This window comes from Ursus arctos, unplaced genomic scaffold, assembly GCF_023065955.2.
Source record: "Ursus arctos isolate Adak ecotype North America unplaced genomic scaffold, UrsArc2.0 scaffold_2, whole genome shotgun sequence".
Classification (NCBI taxonomy): domain Eukaryota; kingdom Metazoa; phylum Chordata; class Mammalia; order Carnivora; family Ursidae; genus Ursus; species Ursus arctos.
The window spans coordinates 6,107,354-6,123,557 of NW_026622874.1; the positions used below are offsets into that span (position 1 = coordinate 6,107,354).

Genomic DNA, 16,204 nt, shown 5'->3' on the forward strand with positions numbered 1-16,204 from the left:
TGAACACGGCAAGCTCCTGCCTTTCTCATTTTTGAAGCGTTTTTAAAGTAATTGGACTCAGAGGTAGAAAGCCACTCTATTAGCTAGCTGTCCAGTCCCGTTCACAGCATTATCCTTCACACAGAAACTTCTGCTTTTATCTCTTTCACTCCAGCTACGGGCTAAAGGCTTTTGCGTGACAGGTCAGAAACTTAAATTTTATTTAAATGACCCCATTTTTCGCACTTAGCAAATCCCTTACCTGGACACTTCTTTAAAACTTTATGAGCTACTTAACTTGATTATTTGAGGTCATTTTAGGCTCTTATTAGTGTAAAATGCATCAGGACTGCTTTGCTCATCAATTCCATTTTAACTGAACCCTCTCCTCTGTGGATTCCTATTCAGCTTGCAATTTATGTAATCCAATGGAAACTAGAGGGAGGAGATTTCTAGAAAGTAGGATCTTTCTGCCCTATCTCCAGCCCAGATTTCTAGTCCAGATTAATAATTTAAAAGGAGTGTACTTTCTCCATGACCATCTCTGCGTAAAATTGTGAACTGGGCAAAACTTGTCTTAGAGTTTCATTTTCTTTCTTTTACTCTTTTATTCCTGATCAGAGTTCACTGTCAGGAAAAAAGATCATGTACTCATTCTCCATGTCCATTAAATTGCTTTGAATACCTTTACTATGGAGATGCTTCTGGGACCACAAAAAGAAAGCTGGGTGTGAAGTCAAGGAGTGGGATTTGGGCCTGGCTCTCTCACTTGTTTAAGCTGTATTAGTTTTATGAAATCAGCCGCATTGCACACTTCAGAGCTGACGTACAGTGGCTGTGCTTCAGTTCATGTGTTCCAGTTTTTAAAATATTGAAGTACCTTCCTAGCTGATGGTTCACAGCTGCTGCTCCAAGTTCTTAGATGCCCTCCTGGAGCCCCTTCTTCTCGCCACTTCTCCCAAGCACAGTAACTAATGGTTTAAGGCCTGGTTGGGAACCATGTCAGTCATCCCCACCAAAGTCTTCCTTTGTGGTTTGCCAGAAAACCTGCCTGTGCCCAGCAGAGGACTCCTACAGGGTTAGCCAGCCCACTAACCAATCCCTAAAAGAGTAACCATAATAATAGTAAAGGAAAAGGAAAAATATTTTAAGTACCTACTTAAAATCCTTAAACTGATTATTCTCTTTATTGAGTTTAAGTTCTGATCTTAGCACTGTTCTTGCCGTACAACACAGTGGAAACAAATTCCCCAACCTCTTGTCGAAATTGCTTTCATCGCCTTTCATTTCAAAAATTCAACTCTGGTAGTTTTGAAAATTGCCAAACTGAATATATCATCGATCCATATGCTCCCTAAGATCTTTAATGCTAAATTTTAACCCCAAGCATTTTGAGTTTCTAAAAATACTTGGTTAAAAGGGTGCAACTGAATATAAATGCTGGTATTTCTACTGCGGCAGAATAAATAGGCGGTGTTGGCCCCAGCAACCAACACAAAGCTGATAAATTAGCTTCTTTTACTTTCAAGTAATGCCTGGTAGATGACCAAATTTCCTTCTTATGAAGGACAAAATTATCTCTAATCTGCAGCACATACTCTGTTAAGTACTCGGCACTTAATTCACACGTATGATTTTGTTTGTGGCATACAAGTCAAGAACATGTAGTAGAGACCAGTGCTCGAAGTTGGACACCGCAGTGAAGATTTTGTTAACTGTTGTTGTCTTTATCTTTGTTTACATTAAAGCTCGTGGTTATGCTTTTGTGTAATGACACATGCTGAAGGTGAATATTCAAACTGCAGTTTGTTTTCCTCTTCTCAAGAAATGTTATCGTGATCATGCCTTACAGAAATTTGCTAAGAGCTGCACATTGTTTGAAAGTGATTTCTTGGGTTTTTGTTTTTCCCAACTTATCTTCCTAGACCGATCCCGTTGAGAACACATATGTACGGAATCCGAACGTCAAGGTTAACATCCAGTCAAGGTCCACATCTCCTTCCACATCTAGTGAAGCTGAGCCAGTTAAGGTGCCTCATTGGAGCAGTCTTGCTCCCCAACTTTTCACTTGTGTCAGGAAACAGGGAATCGTAAAAACAAGTGAAATCTGACTCTTCTTTTAATCAAATATATTATGTAATAAATCACAGTATATTGGAGATCATTGCATTTGACCGATAATGTAAATAGGATTCTAAAACGAAAGTCAAAAGTTGCCCCCACCCAGATCCAACCTAAAATAGACAAATACTTATTTACTTATAAATGTAGTTTTTATTTTAAGTAGAGGACTGCATGGAACAGAGGGCAGGGTTATCTCAATTTTGAAATTGTCAGATACAGACTTGGTAGGCACATGGCAGTCAGGACCCATTCTTGTATTGTAATTCGTCCAGTAAACCCGATAAGACCTACACAACTGTTACTTCATAAGTACAACTGAGAATTAAAATTGCCGCTGCTGGCCACTGAATAGTTTATTCTAACTGCTCAATCAGCAAGAGGCATTCAACTGCGTCATGCCTTTTAATAGTACAAAAACGGTGTTGTTTTGTCCCTCATGTTAGTCAGTGGTTTCAAACAGCCAGTCGGCCAGTTTTCTCAACAGAGGTCATTTCCTCAACGAGTCAGAAGGACGTGGCATGCCTCAGTGAATGCCCTCCTGCCTCGAGATGCAATTTGGATTCTTCACACAGCTTTGCAATTCTGACAGAGCCCCTTTGTTTCCCATATTATCTCTAGAGCTGTGTCTAGTGTTCCAAGAGAAGCAGATAGTCCACTCTGGAAAGCCGTCTGAAGTGAAGTGTGATTTGTAGTTAGATTCTGACTTGATTTTTTTACAACTCCGTGACAGACTACCTCCGACTGGTTACGTTGATGAGTCTCTGCTTTTTTTTTTTTTAATCATTGTTTTAATATTTCGAGTTTATACATTTTTAATGCTGAACTATCTCAAGCACACAGAGGATAATAAACACACATGTAACCACCATCCACAGATTTAACATTTTTGTCCTTTCCTTTTCAAATTTGTTTTCAAAGAAAAAATATTCCAGAGAGTTGAAACACCCTTCCCTATACCATTCCCCTCTCTCCTTTCTCAGACATATCTAAAGACCCTGAAATTGATGGGCATCCTCTTCCTTGGTTTTACATTGCACTTCATTTGTATCCATAAACAATATATGAGAACGTTTGTTTTATATTTATGTTTTATACAAACATAAATCTTTATCTTTCTGTAACTTCTTTCATTCAGCGTTATGCTTTTGAACTTTACTCATGCAGATACATGTCCATTTAGTTGATTCATTATAACTGTTACATAAGATTTCATTGTATGAATACACCGCAACCATTTATGCATTCTCCTATTGTTAGATATTTAGGTTGTTTCCAATTTTTGTTATTACAAACAATGCTGAAGTGAACATCCTGGTAGCTGTCTGCTTTTGCAAATGTGCAGTTTGTTTAGCATATATACCTGGAAGCTGAGTTATTGGGTTGTGTGGTATATGCATTTTCAACTTTAACTAGATTTTGCCAGATTATTTTCTACAGTGGTTGGGCCAATTTTCTCTCCCACCAGCAATATGTGAGAGTTCCCCATTTTCCCACATCCTTACCAACCCTTGGTACTGTCAGACATTAACTTTTGCCAATTCGATGGGTATGAAGTGGCATTTTTGTTTTTAATTTGCATCTCTCTGATCTCCTGTTAATTCAGCATCTTTTTATGTTTGTTGACCACTGGTGGTTTGCCTGTTTATGTCTTTTGTCTGTTGTTCTGTTGAATTACTTTTCCTGTTTTTTGTAAGTGTTCTTTATGTAATCTGGATACTAATCCTTAGCTGGCTATATGCACTGCAAATATTTTCTTCCAGTCTGTGGCTTATTTTAAAATTTTATTTGGTGTCTTTTTGTCTTGCAACAGTGTTTATTTTAAAGTAGGCATATATATATCAATCATTTCCTTTATGACTTCTGTTTTTTATGTCTTCCTAAAGCAGTTCTTCCCTATGCAGCATTTAAAAATGTTCTTCCATACGTTTTTCTAAAATTTAAATAATTTTTATTTTATGTGTTTAAGACATTAAACTGAAATTTATTGTTACATATTATGTGAAATGAGGTTCTAAATCTATTTTTCTTATATGAACAACCAACTCTACTATATTTCCCCCATTGATTTGTAAAACACTGTCTGCTTTATATGTATGAGTCTGTTTGGGAGTTCTTTATTCTCTTCTGTTGTTCTTTTTGTCTATTCCTGCATCAATATCCCATTGTCTTAATTACTATAACCCTAAAATAATTCACCTGGTATAATCAGCCACTCCCACCCACCTTATTCTTTTTCCTTTTCTTTTTGACCCTTTAGCTTTACATATGACTTTTAGAATCAGTTTGTCAGGTTCCACGTGGAGCCTTTGATTGAAATTGCATTGAATTTATAGATTCATCTGAGGAGAACTGACATCTTTGTGATTGGGTCTTTCCATCTATGGTATACATATCATTTAGATATTCTTTTATATCTTTCAATAAAGTTTTGTTAATTTCTTTATGAATTTACTTCATATTGCTTGTTACATTTGTTCCTAGGTAACTGAAAGTTTTTGTTGCTACAGTGAATGGAATCTTTTCCAAATGATATTCTTATGGTCTTCATGAACTCTGTTGATCTTGTATCCAACACCCTTATTTCACTCCTTTTTTTCTAAACTTCTCTTGGGCTTACTGTGTAAATTATAACACCAATTTTGTTTCCTATTGATTGTTTTTTGTTAACTTTTACATAGGTTTTCAGTGTTCCTCTCTTTTATCCCTCATGTTTACCTTTTTAAACAGTAATTTATACACTGGGTTCAAAACTTTTTCAAGCTATTTAAAGGTATGTTTAAATTAGAACTAAATTCACAATCAGAAAACTCTGAGAAGCTCAGTTCAATTCCATTTTAAGGTTGTAGGGCATAGAAAATATTCTGTTTATGTAGTAACAAAGGCAAAGAGAGATCATCTATTTTTCTCTTAATATTTTAGACTATTCTATAACTTTATTCAAAGGTAGCTTTTTCCTCTTGTTTGCTTGCTTAGCATCCTAAAATGAAATAATTCTTTGTGCCTTTTTTAAAATACTTTGCTAATTAAGTCATGTCTCTTTTCCAATAAAATCACTGGTTCCTTTCATTGAAAGAAATATCTTACATTAGTATCATATAAAGATATGGCTTTTAACTTTTAAATTTTATGTTAAGTTCTGAATTCCAATAATACTAAATAGTCTAACTCCCTTCTTTGGAAATTGATTTCTGCACAGAATCCCACTGATCAATCAATCTCTCTCTCTCTTTCTACATACACACACAAACACACAAATATCCACTGAATTGTGTTCCATATATGTAACATACATTCTGTATATAGAAGTTAGGAGTTAAAAGAATCTTCTAAATATTTTGATTATAAATCCTACTCTTAAAAAATCAGATACTTTTAAGAATTAATGTGGCATTTTCAGATGAACTTGAAAATTAATATCCTCGTTTTTATGGAGGCTATATGCTGTGATGTTTTTGTTTTCTTCTGTGGATTCTCTTTTCTGAATCATTCCTTTTTAAATTTCCAGACAAATGTTTTTTGCTGATTGAACAACTATTTCATTTGTAGACATTGCAGGCTGAAATTTAAATTATCAACACTAGGAGAATTTTAGCTTCATTGAGATATTTTTTGCCTTATTGATGTCTTGCTTGGCTTTATTTACTTTGATTGATTTTTAGTGATGTTTGAAATAGATGGAGTGTTTCATGACATTTATTTCCTTTTTGCTCCTGGATTCAGATTGTAGACAGTACTCCTCTTCCAGTTCACACACCAACCTTAAGGAAAAAGGGATGTCCTGGTTCAACTGGCTTTCCAGCTAAGGTACTCAATCTAGATATAAGCATGATGTGTTCTGAAAAAAAATGCAAATAATGGATTTCTTCTCCTTTTTGTATTTGCTGTGTTTTTTGCTATTGATTTCCTCAAAATTGCAAACACAAAAGCTTGGAAAGAAAATAAATTTTATATGACTGGAAATAACCACCACTAAGAAAGGTAGGAAGAGTGTCATAAAGTTTGTTTTTTCTTCCATCTTTTTTCTATTTTTTAATAATTTTAATCTAAAAAATTATAAAAATTGAAGAGGGAACGGCTATATTGAAGTACATGGTTTGGTTTGGTTGGTTAGCGGGAAAACCTGACAAGTTGGAAGTTTTCTGCCTCTTTTATAATTTCTGAGCTTTTGAAAGATCACTATATTTAGAGTATATTCTCCTTTTGCTTTATGCTCTTAAGGTTTTTTTCAAATCAGTTTTGGGCACTAACAAATTGAAGGAGAAATAAAATCAATGATAAACCAATTTTTTCAGAATTCCAAATAATTTTTCATTGTTCCCATTTTAAAAAATAAAACATGGAATACATAGTGGTGGAGGAACTTGCAACTTGAATGTACCGTAAGCACAGTGTTAGTGTGCACACAAATGCATGTTTGATTCAGGAGAAAGACCACAGACCTGCAAAGTTCAGAAGAATGCTGAGTTTGTGTTTTGCTAGTTCTGTGGGGTTATACTTTTATTTTTATATATACAGGAAGATAGCCTTAACATTATTCTAGAAGTATTTACATAAATATTTATGGGATTAAACATTTTAGAAGACCTCTAAATTATCAATCAAAAAATAATATAAAGAGCAGCTTCGTAATTGTATCTACAATTTACTGAATAGGACTATGCCCCAGACATTATCTGTATCATTATTTCTATCACTATTATTTCTATCATATGTCTAAGAGTTTCTGATTCAATTCTTACTGCAGTATTTGAAGGTATCTAATATGTCTCCATAGAGCAGAAAAGTAAGGCTTAGAGAAATTGACTTTCCAAATGTCACACAAATAGTAAGCTACAGAGCCAATATTTGCATGTAGATCTGTACATTTCTAAGTATTTTCTTTTAAACAATATCTACTATTAATATTAGATATGCATTTAACAAACACACATAATTGCACCATAATTTGAGACGGTTTGGGGCTCTAGAAAACACAGATTGGCATTACTTATCCGGTATAGTTAGTTCGTGTGGGTAGTACAATTAATTGGAGATTTCCAATGAATAGAAATTATTGCTTCTATGCTTGCTCTCTTTTTTATGGTCTCCTTTTTTCCATCTTCCTAAATTCAGTGTTTTGAAGTCTGCTATTGTAAGGAGTAGCGCTTAGGGGATGCATTGTAAAGAAGACATTAAGTTGAGGCCACTCAGAAGAATCTAAGATTTAAGTTGATAAACCACTGAGAAAGAGAAACATTTAGTGAAAAATTCAGGTGAATTACTATTTTTTCATTGTATTCGACATAACTATCACTGACATATTGATTATGGTAGAACATGAAGATTTAGTTGCTTATCTCAAGCTCCTACAAAGAAATTCTAGAAATTGGAAAACAAATGATCTCCCTCCCCAGAATAGAGACCTTGGATAAACCACAGAGTGAGAGACAACTTGATGGATCTGAAAAACTGATAAAATATACAGAAGTGTAACTGGTATAGAAGAAAAACAAGCTGAATAGCCTGTGCTAGATACAGCAAAATTCTGAGGCCAGAATATGAATTTAAAATAGACACAATAAGTATCTGAAAGAGATTTTTTAAAAAAGGAAATATATTGGTAACATGGAGCGGGATGAGGCATCTAGGAAGAAGAATTATTTGCAAGTGCTTCATGTAAAAAGATAACTGCTGGAATAAAGAACTCAGCAGATAGCTTTAGCGGAATGAGCAGACTAGGTGTAGAAGAACACATTCGTGGGGTGGAAGATGGCTTGGATGATGTAAGACATACGACAAATAGTTTCAGTATCTCTGTAGTGGGACTTGGAAGGGGAATGCAAAAAATAGAAGCACTTAAAGAAATAATCACTTCACATTCCCAGTAATTAAAGATCAAAAACCTCATATTGAAATACATCATTATGTGCTAAAGAGAATAATTTTTAAAAACTCACACTTAGACACATTATAGTAAAATTTAAGGATATCATAGATCAAGAGAAAATCCTAAAAACTTTCAAAGACAAAGCGTAAATCATCTGTAAAGGAAAATTAAATTGATATCAGACTTCTCAACAGCAACACTAAATCCAAGAAAACAATTAAGGTAAATTTTCAAAATGTTGAAGGAAAAGAACTTTGAACCCTAAAATTTTAACCCAGCTGTAGTACCACTTAATTATGACAGTAAGTTAAAAATATTTTCACAAGAACATAGTAAGTTTATTATTTTTAAAAAAACCTTCTCTGAAAATACTTTTATACGCTAAGAATATACTATCGGAAAGGGAAATTAAGATAGCAATCCCGGGGCGCCTGGGTGGCACAGCGGTTAAGCGCCTGCCTTCGGCTCAGGGCGTGATCCCGGCGTTATGGGATCGAGCCCCATATCAGGCTCTTCCGCTATGAGCCTGCTTCTTCCTCTCCCACTCCCCCTGCTTGTGTTCCCTCTCTCGCTGGCTGTCTCTATCTCTGTCGAATAAATAAATAAAATCTTTAAAAAAAAAAAAAAAAAGATAGCAATCCCATTTACAGTTGCATCGAAAAGAATAAAATACCTAGGAATAAATTTGATCAAGGAAATGGAAGAGCTGTTCACTGAAAGCTATAAGACATTGATGAAAGAAATTAAAGAAGACACAAATAAATGGAAATATATTATGTGTTCATGGATTGGAAGAATTAATATTGTTAAAATGTCTATACTACATGAAGCAATCTATAGATTCAGTGCAGTCCCTATCAAAATTCCAACTGCATTTTTCACAGAAATAGAAAAAACAATGCTAAAATTTGTATGAAACCACAAAAATCCCCTCAAATAGCCAAAGCAATCTTGAGAAAGAAAAAGCTGGAGGCATCACACTTCCTAATTTCAAACTGTATTGCAAAGCCATGGTAACCAAAGCAGTATGGTACTGGCATAAAAACAGACGCATAGATCAATGGAACAGAACAGAGAACCCAGAAATAAATATGCATCTATCTGTTTATTGAACACATACATGATCAATTAATTTATGACAAAGGCATCAAAAATATACAATGGGGAAAGGGCAGTCTTTTCAATAAATGGTGCTGGGAAAACTGGATATCCACATGCAAAAGAATGAAACTGGACTACTATCTCACACCATAACAAAAATCAACTCAAAACAGATTGAAGACTTGAACATAACACCTGAAACCATAAAACTCCTAGAAGAAAACAGTGGGTAATCTCCTTGACATTGGTCTTAGGAATGATTTTTTGGATTTGATATCTAAAACAAAGACAATGAAAGAAAAGCAAAAATGAATACGTGGAATTACATCAAAGTAAAAAATGTCTGCACAGCAAAGAAACCATTAGCAAAATGAAAAGGCAACCTATGGAATGAGAGAAAATATCTGTAAGTCATATTTCTCATGAGGGGTTAATATCCAAAATATAAAAGAACTCATATAACTCAATAGCCCCCCCAAAAAAAAACAACCCATAATCAATCAAAAGATGGGCAGAGGACCAGAATAGACATTTTTCCAAAGAAGACATACAAAAAAATGGCCAAAGGTACATAAAATGGTGCTCAACCTCACTGATCATCAGGGAAATGCAAATCAAAACCACAGTGAGATACCACCTCATACCAGTTAGAATGGCTGCCATCCAAAAGACCAAGAGATACCAAGTGTTGGCAAGAGTGTGGAGAGAAGAGGACCCTCCTGCACTGTGGGTGGGCGTGTAAATTGGTGCAGCCACTGTGGAAAACATATGGAGGTTCCTCCTACAATTAAATATAGAACCACCATATGGTCCAACAACTCCACTTCTAGGTATATACTTGAAGGAAAGAAAATCACTCTCTCAAAGAGATATATGTACCCCCATGTTCATTGCAGCATTATTTACAATTACAATAGTGAAGACGTAGGCTAAGTGTCCACTGACAGATGAATGGATAAAGAAAATGCATGCGTGCACACGCACACACACACACACTGGAGTATTACACAGCCACAAGAAAGGGGAAAATCTTGCAATTTGTGATAACAGGGATGGACTTTGAGGGCATTATGTTAAGTGAAATAATTCAGAGAAAGATAAATAGTGTATGATCTCACCTATATGTAGAATCTCAAAAATTCGAACTCACAGAATTGGAGACCAAATTGGTTGCCAGAGGTGGGGTTGGGAGATGAGGGAAAAGGTACAGACTTCCAGTTACAAGATAATAAGTTCCGTGGACGAATGGAATACATTATGGTGACTATAGTTAACAACACTCTGTTGTATATTTGAAACTTGTTAAGAGAGTAGATCTTAAACATTCTCCTCGCAAGAAAAAAAAATTGCAACTATATGAGGTGATGGATATTAACTTTGGTAATCATTTTGCATTATATACAGGTATCAAACCCCGTATGATGGTGTATACCTTAAACTAATACATTTTATGTCAGTTATATCTCAATAAAACTGGAAGAAAAAAAAGTAAATATTCTTGGAGGAAATTCTCCATCGAAAAGAGATATAAAGCCATGAGGCCACTGTGAGAGGTTTGGGAAATAGGGTGACTAGGTATCTCAGAGGACTTTACTGTGGTCTGTAAAAGCAAGCACCCTCACTCTATAAAAATCAAAGAGAAAGGAAATATATTCAAAGCAGGTCCAGAATGAATCCAAATGCAAACACAGTGGAGGTAAGTGTAAGGATCGGGTGAGGTGAGCGTGCTCAGGCATTTGTCTCTTCTGGGGAGAAGCTGCAGAGACAGCATGGCATGCTAGTTATCGTGGTGGGTTCCTAGCAGGGCCTCCTAACTTGCAGTCACAGCTCCATCACAAATTAGCTGTGCGAACTTGAGCAAGTGACCTTTCCCTGCTTCCGTTTCCTCATCAGAAAGGAGTGCAATCAGAGTATCCATTTTGCTGGATTCTTCGGAGTTTTAAAGAAGCCTTGTATTTGTGAACACCTTAGCATGGTACCTGACGTAGTAGTAGCATATAAATGTTTAAATAAATACTGATAACTTGATAAGGAAAGTAAACACAAATATGAATCTTAAGTTGAAAGCAATCAATAGAATACTAGCATATAAAGTGTGTAATCTTCATACCTGCAGAAGGAAATGCTATTCATTGAATGGAGGCAGGGAAAAGAAAAGGAAAAAGGGGAAACATGGTGACCTGGTGCTCTTAACTGCAGTAGATTGTCTCAAATCTTAGAAAACATTTTTACTATGCTCACAATTTTGTGGATATGAATTTGAGAAGGGCTCCAGTGGGAAGTTCTCAAGGAGAGTCTGCCATGCGGGTGTGGTCAGCCGTGAGCTGAGGCTGCAGATGTGTGGGGGTTCAGCTGTGCTGCATGTCCAGGATGACTCGCTCCCGTGACAGGCAGCTGATGCTCAGGGTCTGTCCAGACGGCAGCCTCACTCTTCCTACATGGCGGCTGCCTCCCCAGAGTGAGCCTACCCCGAGAGCCAGTGAGAAGCCACATGGCTGAAAGCAAAGGTGGATGGAAGGGAAGAAAATAAAGGAAAGCAAAGGTCACAGATATGTACTGTAATATGGAGTTCAAGGTGTAAAACACCAATGGCACAGAAGAGGACATTGTATGCTAACAAAGGAAATAATAAAGAAGAGAATGGTCATGAATGTGGATGGGCCTCACAAGGAAGCCCTAACTTGTATAAAGCAAGGACTAAGAACTTGGGAGGCTCAGGTTAGAGACACGTTGGAGACTTTAATTCACACCCTCAGACAAACAATATAGTAGAGAAAATGCAGGGCAGAGGACAGAGGGTTAATATCTGCATGCATCGAGAGCTTTTATAAACAGGGGAATGAACATGCTATAGTTAACTGGCCAAAAGCCAGGAATAGACCGATGAAAACTTAAAATGACTGAGAGTGAAAAGATGGTCAGCCTTACGAGAAGTTGGAGAAAAGCAGATTAAAGTAATAATGAGCTACCTCTTTACATTTGTGGTGTACATATCCTTGTTATCAGTAGGGTACTGTGACGCATTAGAGGTGGAAATGTGAATCAGTACCACCTTTTTAAATACAATCTAAAAACACTTTAATGAAAAATGTATGTTGGTGAGTCTCTAGAATCCAGTGAGTAGAGGGTAGAGGATTCTGGGAACTTGGTCTTGGTGGCAGCATGGTTTTTGAACCTCACTGAATCTCTCCATAAAAACAGACCAACTGGATAGGTCTCAAAACTTAAAACATACACACACACACACACACACACACAAGATCCTACAGATGAGACCTGAACAATAAATGAGAAGATTTTCCCACAAACTCCAAAATGCAAACTGATAGGGGGGAAAAGAATTGAGTGAGGCAGGAAAGGAAAGAGGAAGTCCAGATGATTAGGAACAGGGGAGAAAGAGCTCAGAAAGCAGAGGTCATTTTTAAAAATCACTTTATGTAAAGGCATGGAGCTGGAAAAATTACTCCCTCATAGAAGTACAGGACAAGTCATTTCACTTAAAAATGAGGAAAATGGAATGGGAGAATATATTTGCAAGTGACACTACAGATAAAAGACTGGTATCCAAGATCTACAAAGAACTACTCAAACTCAATACACAAAAAACAAATAAATCATATAATGGGTAGAAGATATGAATAGACACTTTTCCAATGAAGACATACAAATGGCTAGCAGACACATGAAAAAATGTTCAAAATCATTAGCCATCAGGGAAATTCAAATCAAAACCACACTGAGATACCACCTTACACCAGTTAGAATGGCAAAAATTGACAAGGCAAGAAACAACAATTGTTGGAGAGGATGTGGAGAAAGGGGATTCCTCCTACATTGTTGGTGGGAATGCAAGTTGGTACAACCACTCTGGAAAACAGTGTGGAAGTCCCTTAAAAAGTTAAAAATTGAGCTACCCTATGACCCAGCCATTGCACTACTGGGTATTTACCCCAAAGATACAGACGTAGTGAAGAGAAGGGCCATATGCACCCCAATGTTCATAGCAGCATTGTCCACAATAGCTAAATCGTGGAAGGAGCCGAGATGCCCTTCCAACAGATGACTGGATTAAGCAGATGTGGTCCATATATACAATGGAATATTACTCAGCCATCAAAAAGAACGATTTCTCAACATTTGCTGCAACATGGACGGCACTGGAGGAGATAATGCTAAGTGAAATAAGTCAAGCAGAGAAAGACAATTATCATATGCTTTCTCTCATCTATGGAACACAAGAACTAGGAAGATCGGTAGGAGAAGAAAGGGATAAAGAAAGGGGGGTAATCAGAACGGGGAATGAAGCATGAGAGACTATGGACTCTGAGAAACAAACTGAGGGCTTCAGAGGGGAGGGCGTGGGGGAATGGGATAGGCTGGTGATGGGTAGTAAGGAGGGCATGTATTGCATGGTGCACTGGGTGTTATACGCAACTAATGAATCATCAAACTTTACATCAAAAACCAGGGAGTTACTGTATGGTGACTAACATAATAAAAAATATTATTATAATAAAAAAATTAAAAAATAAAAAGACTGACAAAAAAAATAAAAGGAAAGAAAACTTTTAAAAAATTCTTTTCCTTTTTTAATTTAAATTCAATTAGCGAACATAAAGTACATCATTAGCTTCAAATGTAGAGTTCAGTAATTCCTCAGTTGCTCATCACATCGGGTGTCCTCCTTAATGGGGTTTGTGTGAGGTAAAGTCGTCTTGTTCTTTATCAGTGGTAAAATTCTCATTATCCGCAGTGAGGTTTTAAGCTTTTGCCAGGGGTCGTAATTGGTTCTACTGTGTTCTCACAGCTTCTGTTAAAGACCTTTTACCTTCTCCAGTGATAGCTTGAAGTCCACAACACAGACAAAATTAGAATAGAGAGGAGCCCTTCCTTCTGTCCACCTCTTTAAATGTCGAGTTTATAGTTAATTCTCAGTTTACTCCAAATTGTCACATAATGTAACACTCTAATTTGGGTCCATGCTTTAAGTTTAATGCCCCTTTTCCTAGACTTTTTTCCTCCTCCTTTTTCTCCTCTTCAAACCACCCTATGAGGGGAAGTATTAGAAATCAAATACTGACCAGGAGGCAGAGAGGGGATCTTAGAAAGGTCAGAAGCCAAGTTATCTGGACCCTAGGAGTGGATTCGTTTATCTTTCTGTTACTGTTCCTCTCTCCTTCACCAAAGAAAGAAATCCAGAATCCTACGGTGTATTGCCTAGAGGTCAGTGTCCTCAGAATCATGACCTTTAATTATGTTCTATTTTACCTTGTCCTTCGTTGAGATCAGTGAAATGTGCACCCCTTACTGTTTAGTGGTACCTCCCACTCCCTCCCACAGTTTAATCAGCACCTACCAGTTGGATGGCTGGTCAGTTAACTAATGCTCTGCAAAAGCATTTTTCGTTCCCAGCATACTCAGTTAAAATTATGACACTCTGAGTAGATCTCGGGCGGGAGGGGGGTGGTATTTAATGTTTTGTCAGCAATTCATTGGGTAGCGTCAAGAATTACTGTTAACATTTGTTGTGGCCACGGTTATTATTACCGATATTCCAGACCTGTCTGTTAACTTTTAGAAGAAAGAAGGAAGTCACCTCTCTTAAGCAATCGATCAGTTCGCTTGTTGTGATAAAAGCGTCCAGAGCGAATCAGTAAACAAACTTTGCATCTTTTCCCATAATTTTGAACAATTGAAAAAAAAAAAACACTAAAAAATTTACTCTGGAGAGTTCCTCAAAGAGCAAAAAAAAAATAAGAATAAAACTTGGCTTACAAGAGACCTACTGAGCAGGATTTTATAGGCTAAGAACAAATTAGGGACTTGTATTTTTATCACTAGGAGGTGCCTAGTCTTAACCATGTCTTGTGTCGTTTTTCTACATATTCTACGTGTTTTTAAGTGATCAGACTTTGAGAGATGGGAAAATTAGACAGATGTGGGGTTGAATTTTAATTCTACCATGAACTGTGTATCCATGAGTAACTGAGTCTCATCTCCTTGGTCTGCCTGAGGAAATAGTGCCTGTCTTTGCAGGGGTGTTGTCTCCGTTAACTGAGATGATTCATGTGGACCACTGCTACAGTGTCCGCTCGTTGGTCGGGGCTCAGGCCACACGGGAGCAGTTTTACAGTTAGCCTGAGGGTGGTCTGTGTGCTAGACGCAGTAGAGTTAGACCCTAGTGGTGCTTCGAAGCTTTTGTGGTGTGTAAATCACATGTCCCAATTGAGAAGAATAGAATTTATTTTTAACTTAAATTTTAAAGCTTTGAATAGTCCTTTTAGTTTGTTGTTGTTGTTTTAAGATTTTATTTATTTAGTTGAGAAGAGAAAGAGCAAGCACAAGCAGGGGGAAGGGCAGAGGGAGAAGCAGGCTCCCCGCTGAGCAGAGAGCCTGGCATGGGGCTTGATCCCAGGACCCTGGGATCATGACCAGAACAAAAGGCAGACACTTAATAGACTGAGCCACCCAGGTGCCCTGACCCTTTAGGGTTTTTGTTTTTGTTTGTTTTTTTTCAAGATATTATTTATTTATTTTAGAGAGCGAGTTTGTGGGGGGAGGGGCAAAGGGAGATACTCTCAAGCAGACTCCACGCTGAGTGCAGAGCCTGACGTGGGGCTCAGTCTCACAACCCTGAGATCACGAGCTGAGCCAAAATCAAGAGTCAGATGCTTAACTGACTGAGCCCCCCAGGTGCCCGTGAGTAGTTCTTTTAGTTTTTTAATATAAGTTGGTCTCAACTAAAATAAATACTACTTCATAAAACAGCATGTCATCGGAGTTCACACATGATTGGAATAGAATAGAGTTCTTACTAGTTTAAATCAGTCACACATATAAAATAAATAATTAGCCAAATTTGCTTTCAAAAGTCAGTAACTACATTCTGAACGCTTACTCTACACCAGCACGGTTCGAAAGGCTTTGTTTATGTTCACATGTTCATTTAATCTCCCCATGAAATAGATATTGTTATTGAGCTGATTTTATAGAATGAGGGAAGTAAGACACAGAAACGTTAAGTAATTCGTTCCTAGGCTCACACAGTAGAGTGGAAGAACGGTTATTACAAGTCATTTATTACTAAAACATTCTAAGAGTTAATCTGGAGAGGAGAGGATGTTCTGGAGAACT

The 16,204-nt window shown here is 36.9% G+C and overlaps 1 protein-coding gene across 14 annotated transcripts in view; it reads left to right on the forward strand.

Annotated features, from left to right (window-relative positions):
- Positions 1-16,204, forward strand: part of CDC42BPA (CDC42 binding protein kinase alpha) — a 309,574-nt gene that overhangs the window by 260,524 nt on the left and 32,846 nt on the right. For 8 of the 14 annotated variants that reach the window (XM_044387983.3, XM_048225088.2, XM_044387984.3 and 5 more), the window contains one exon: positions 5,824-5,907. In XM_044387983.3, coding sequence (XP_044243918.2) covers positions 5,824-5,907 — 84 coding nt within the window. Of the gene's footprint in view, positions 1-1,904; positions 2,010-5,823; positions 5,908-16,204 lie in introns of all 14 variants that reach the window. The other 6 variants (XM_057314949.1, XM_057314950.1, XM_044387982.3 and 3 more) reach the window with 1 other exon arrangement.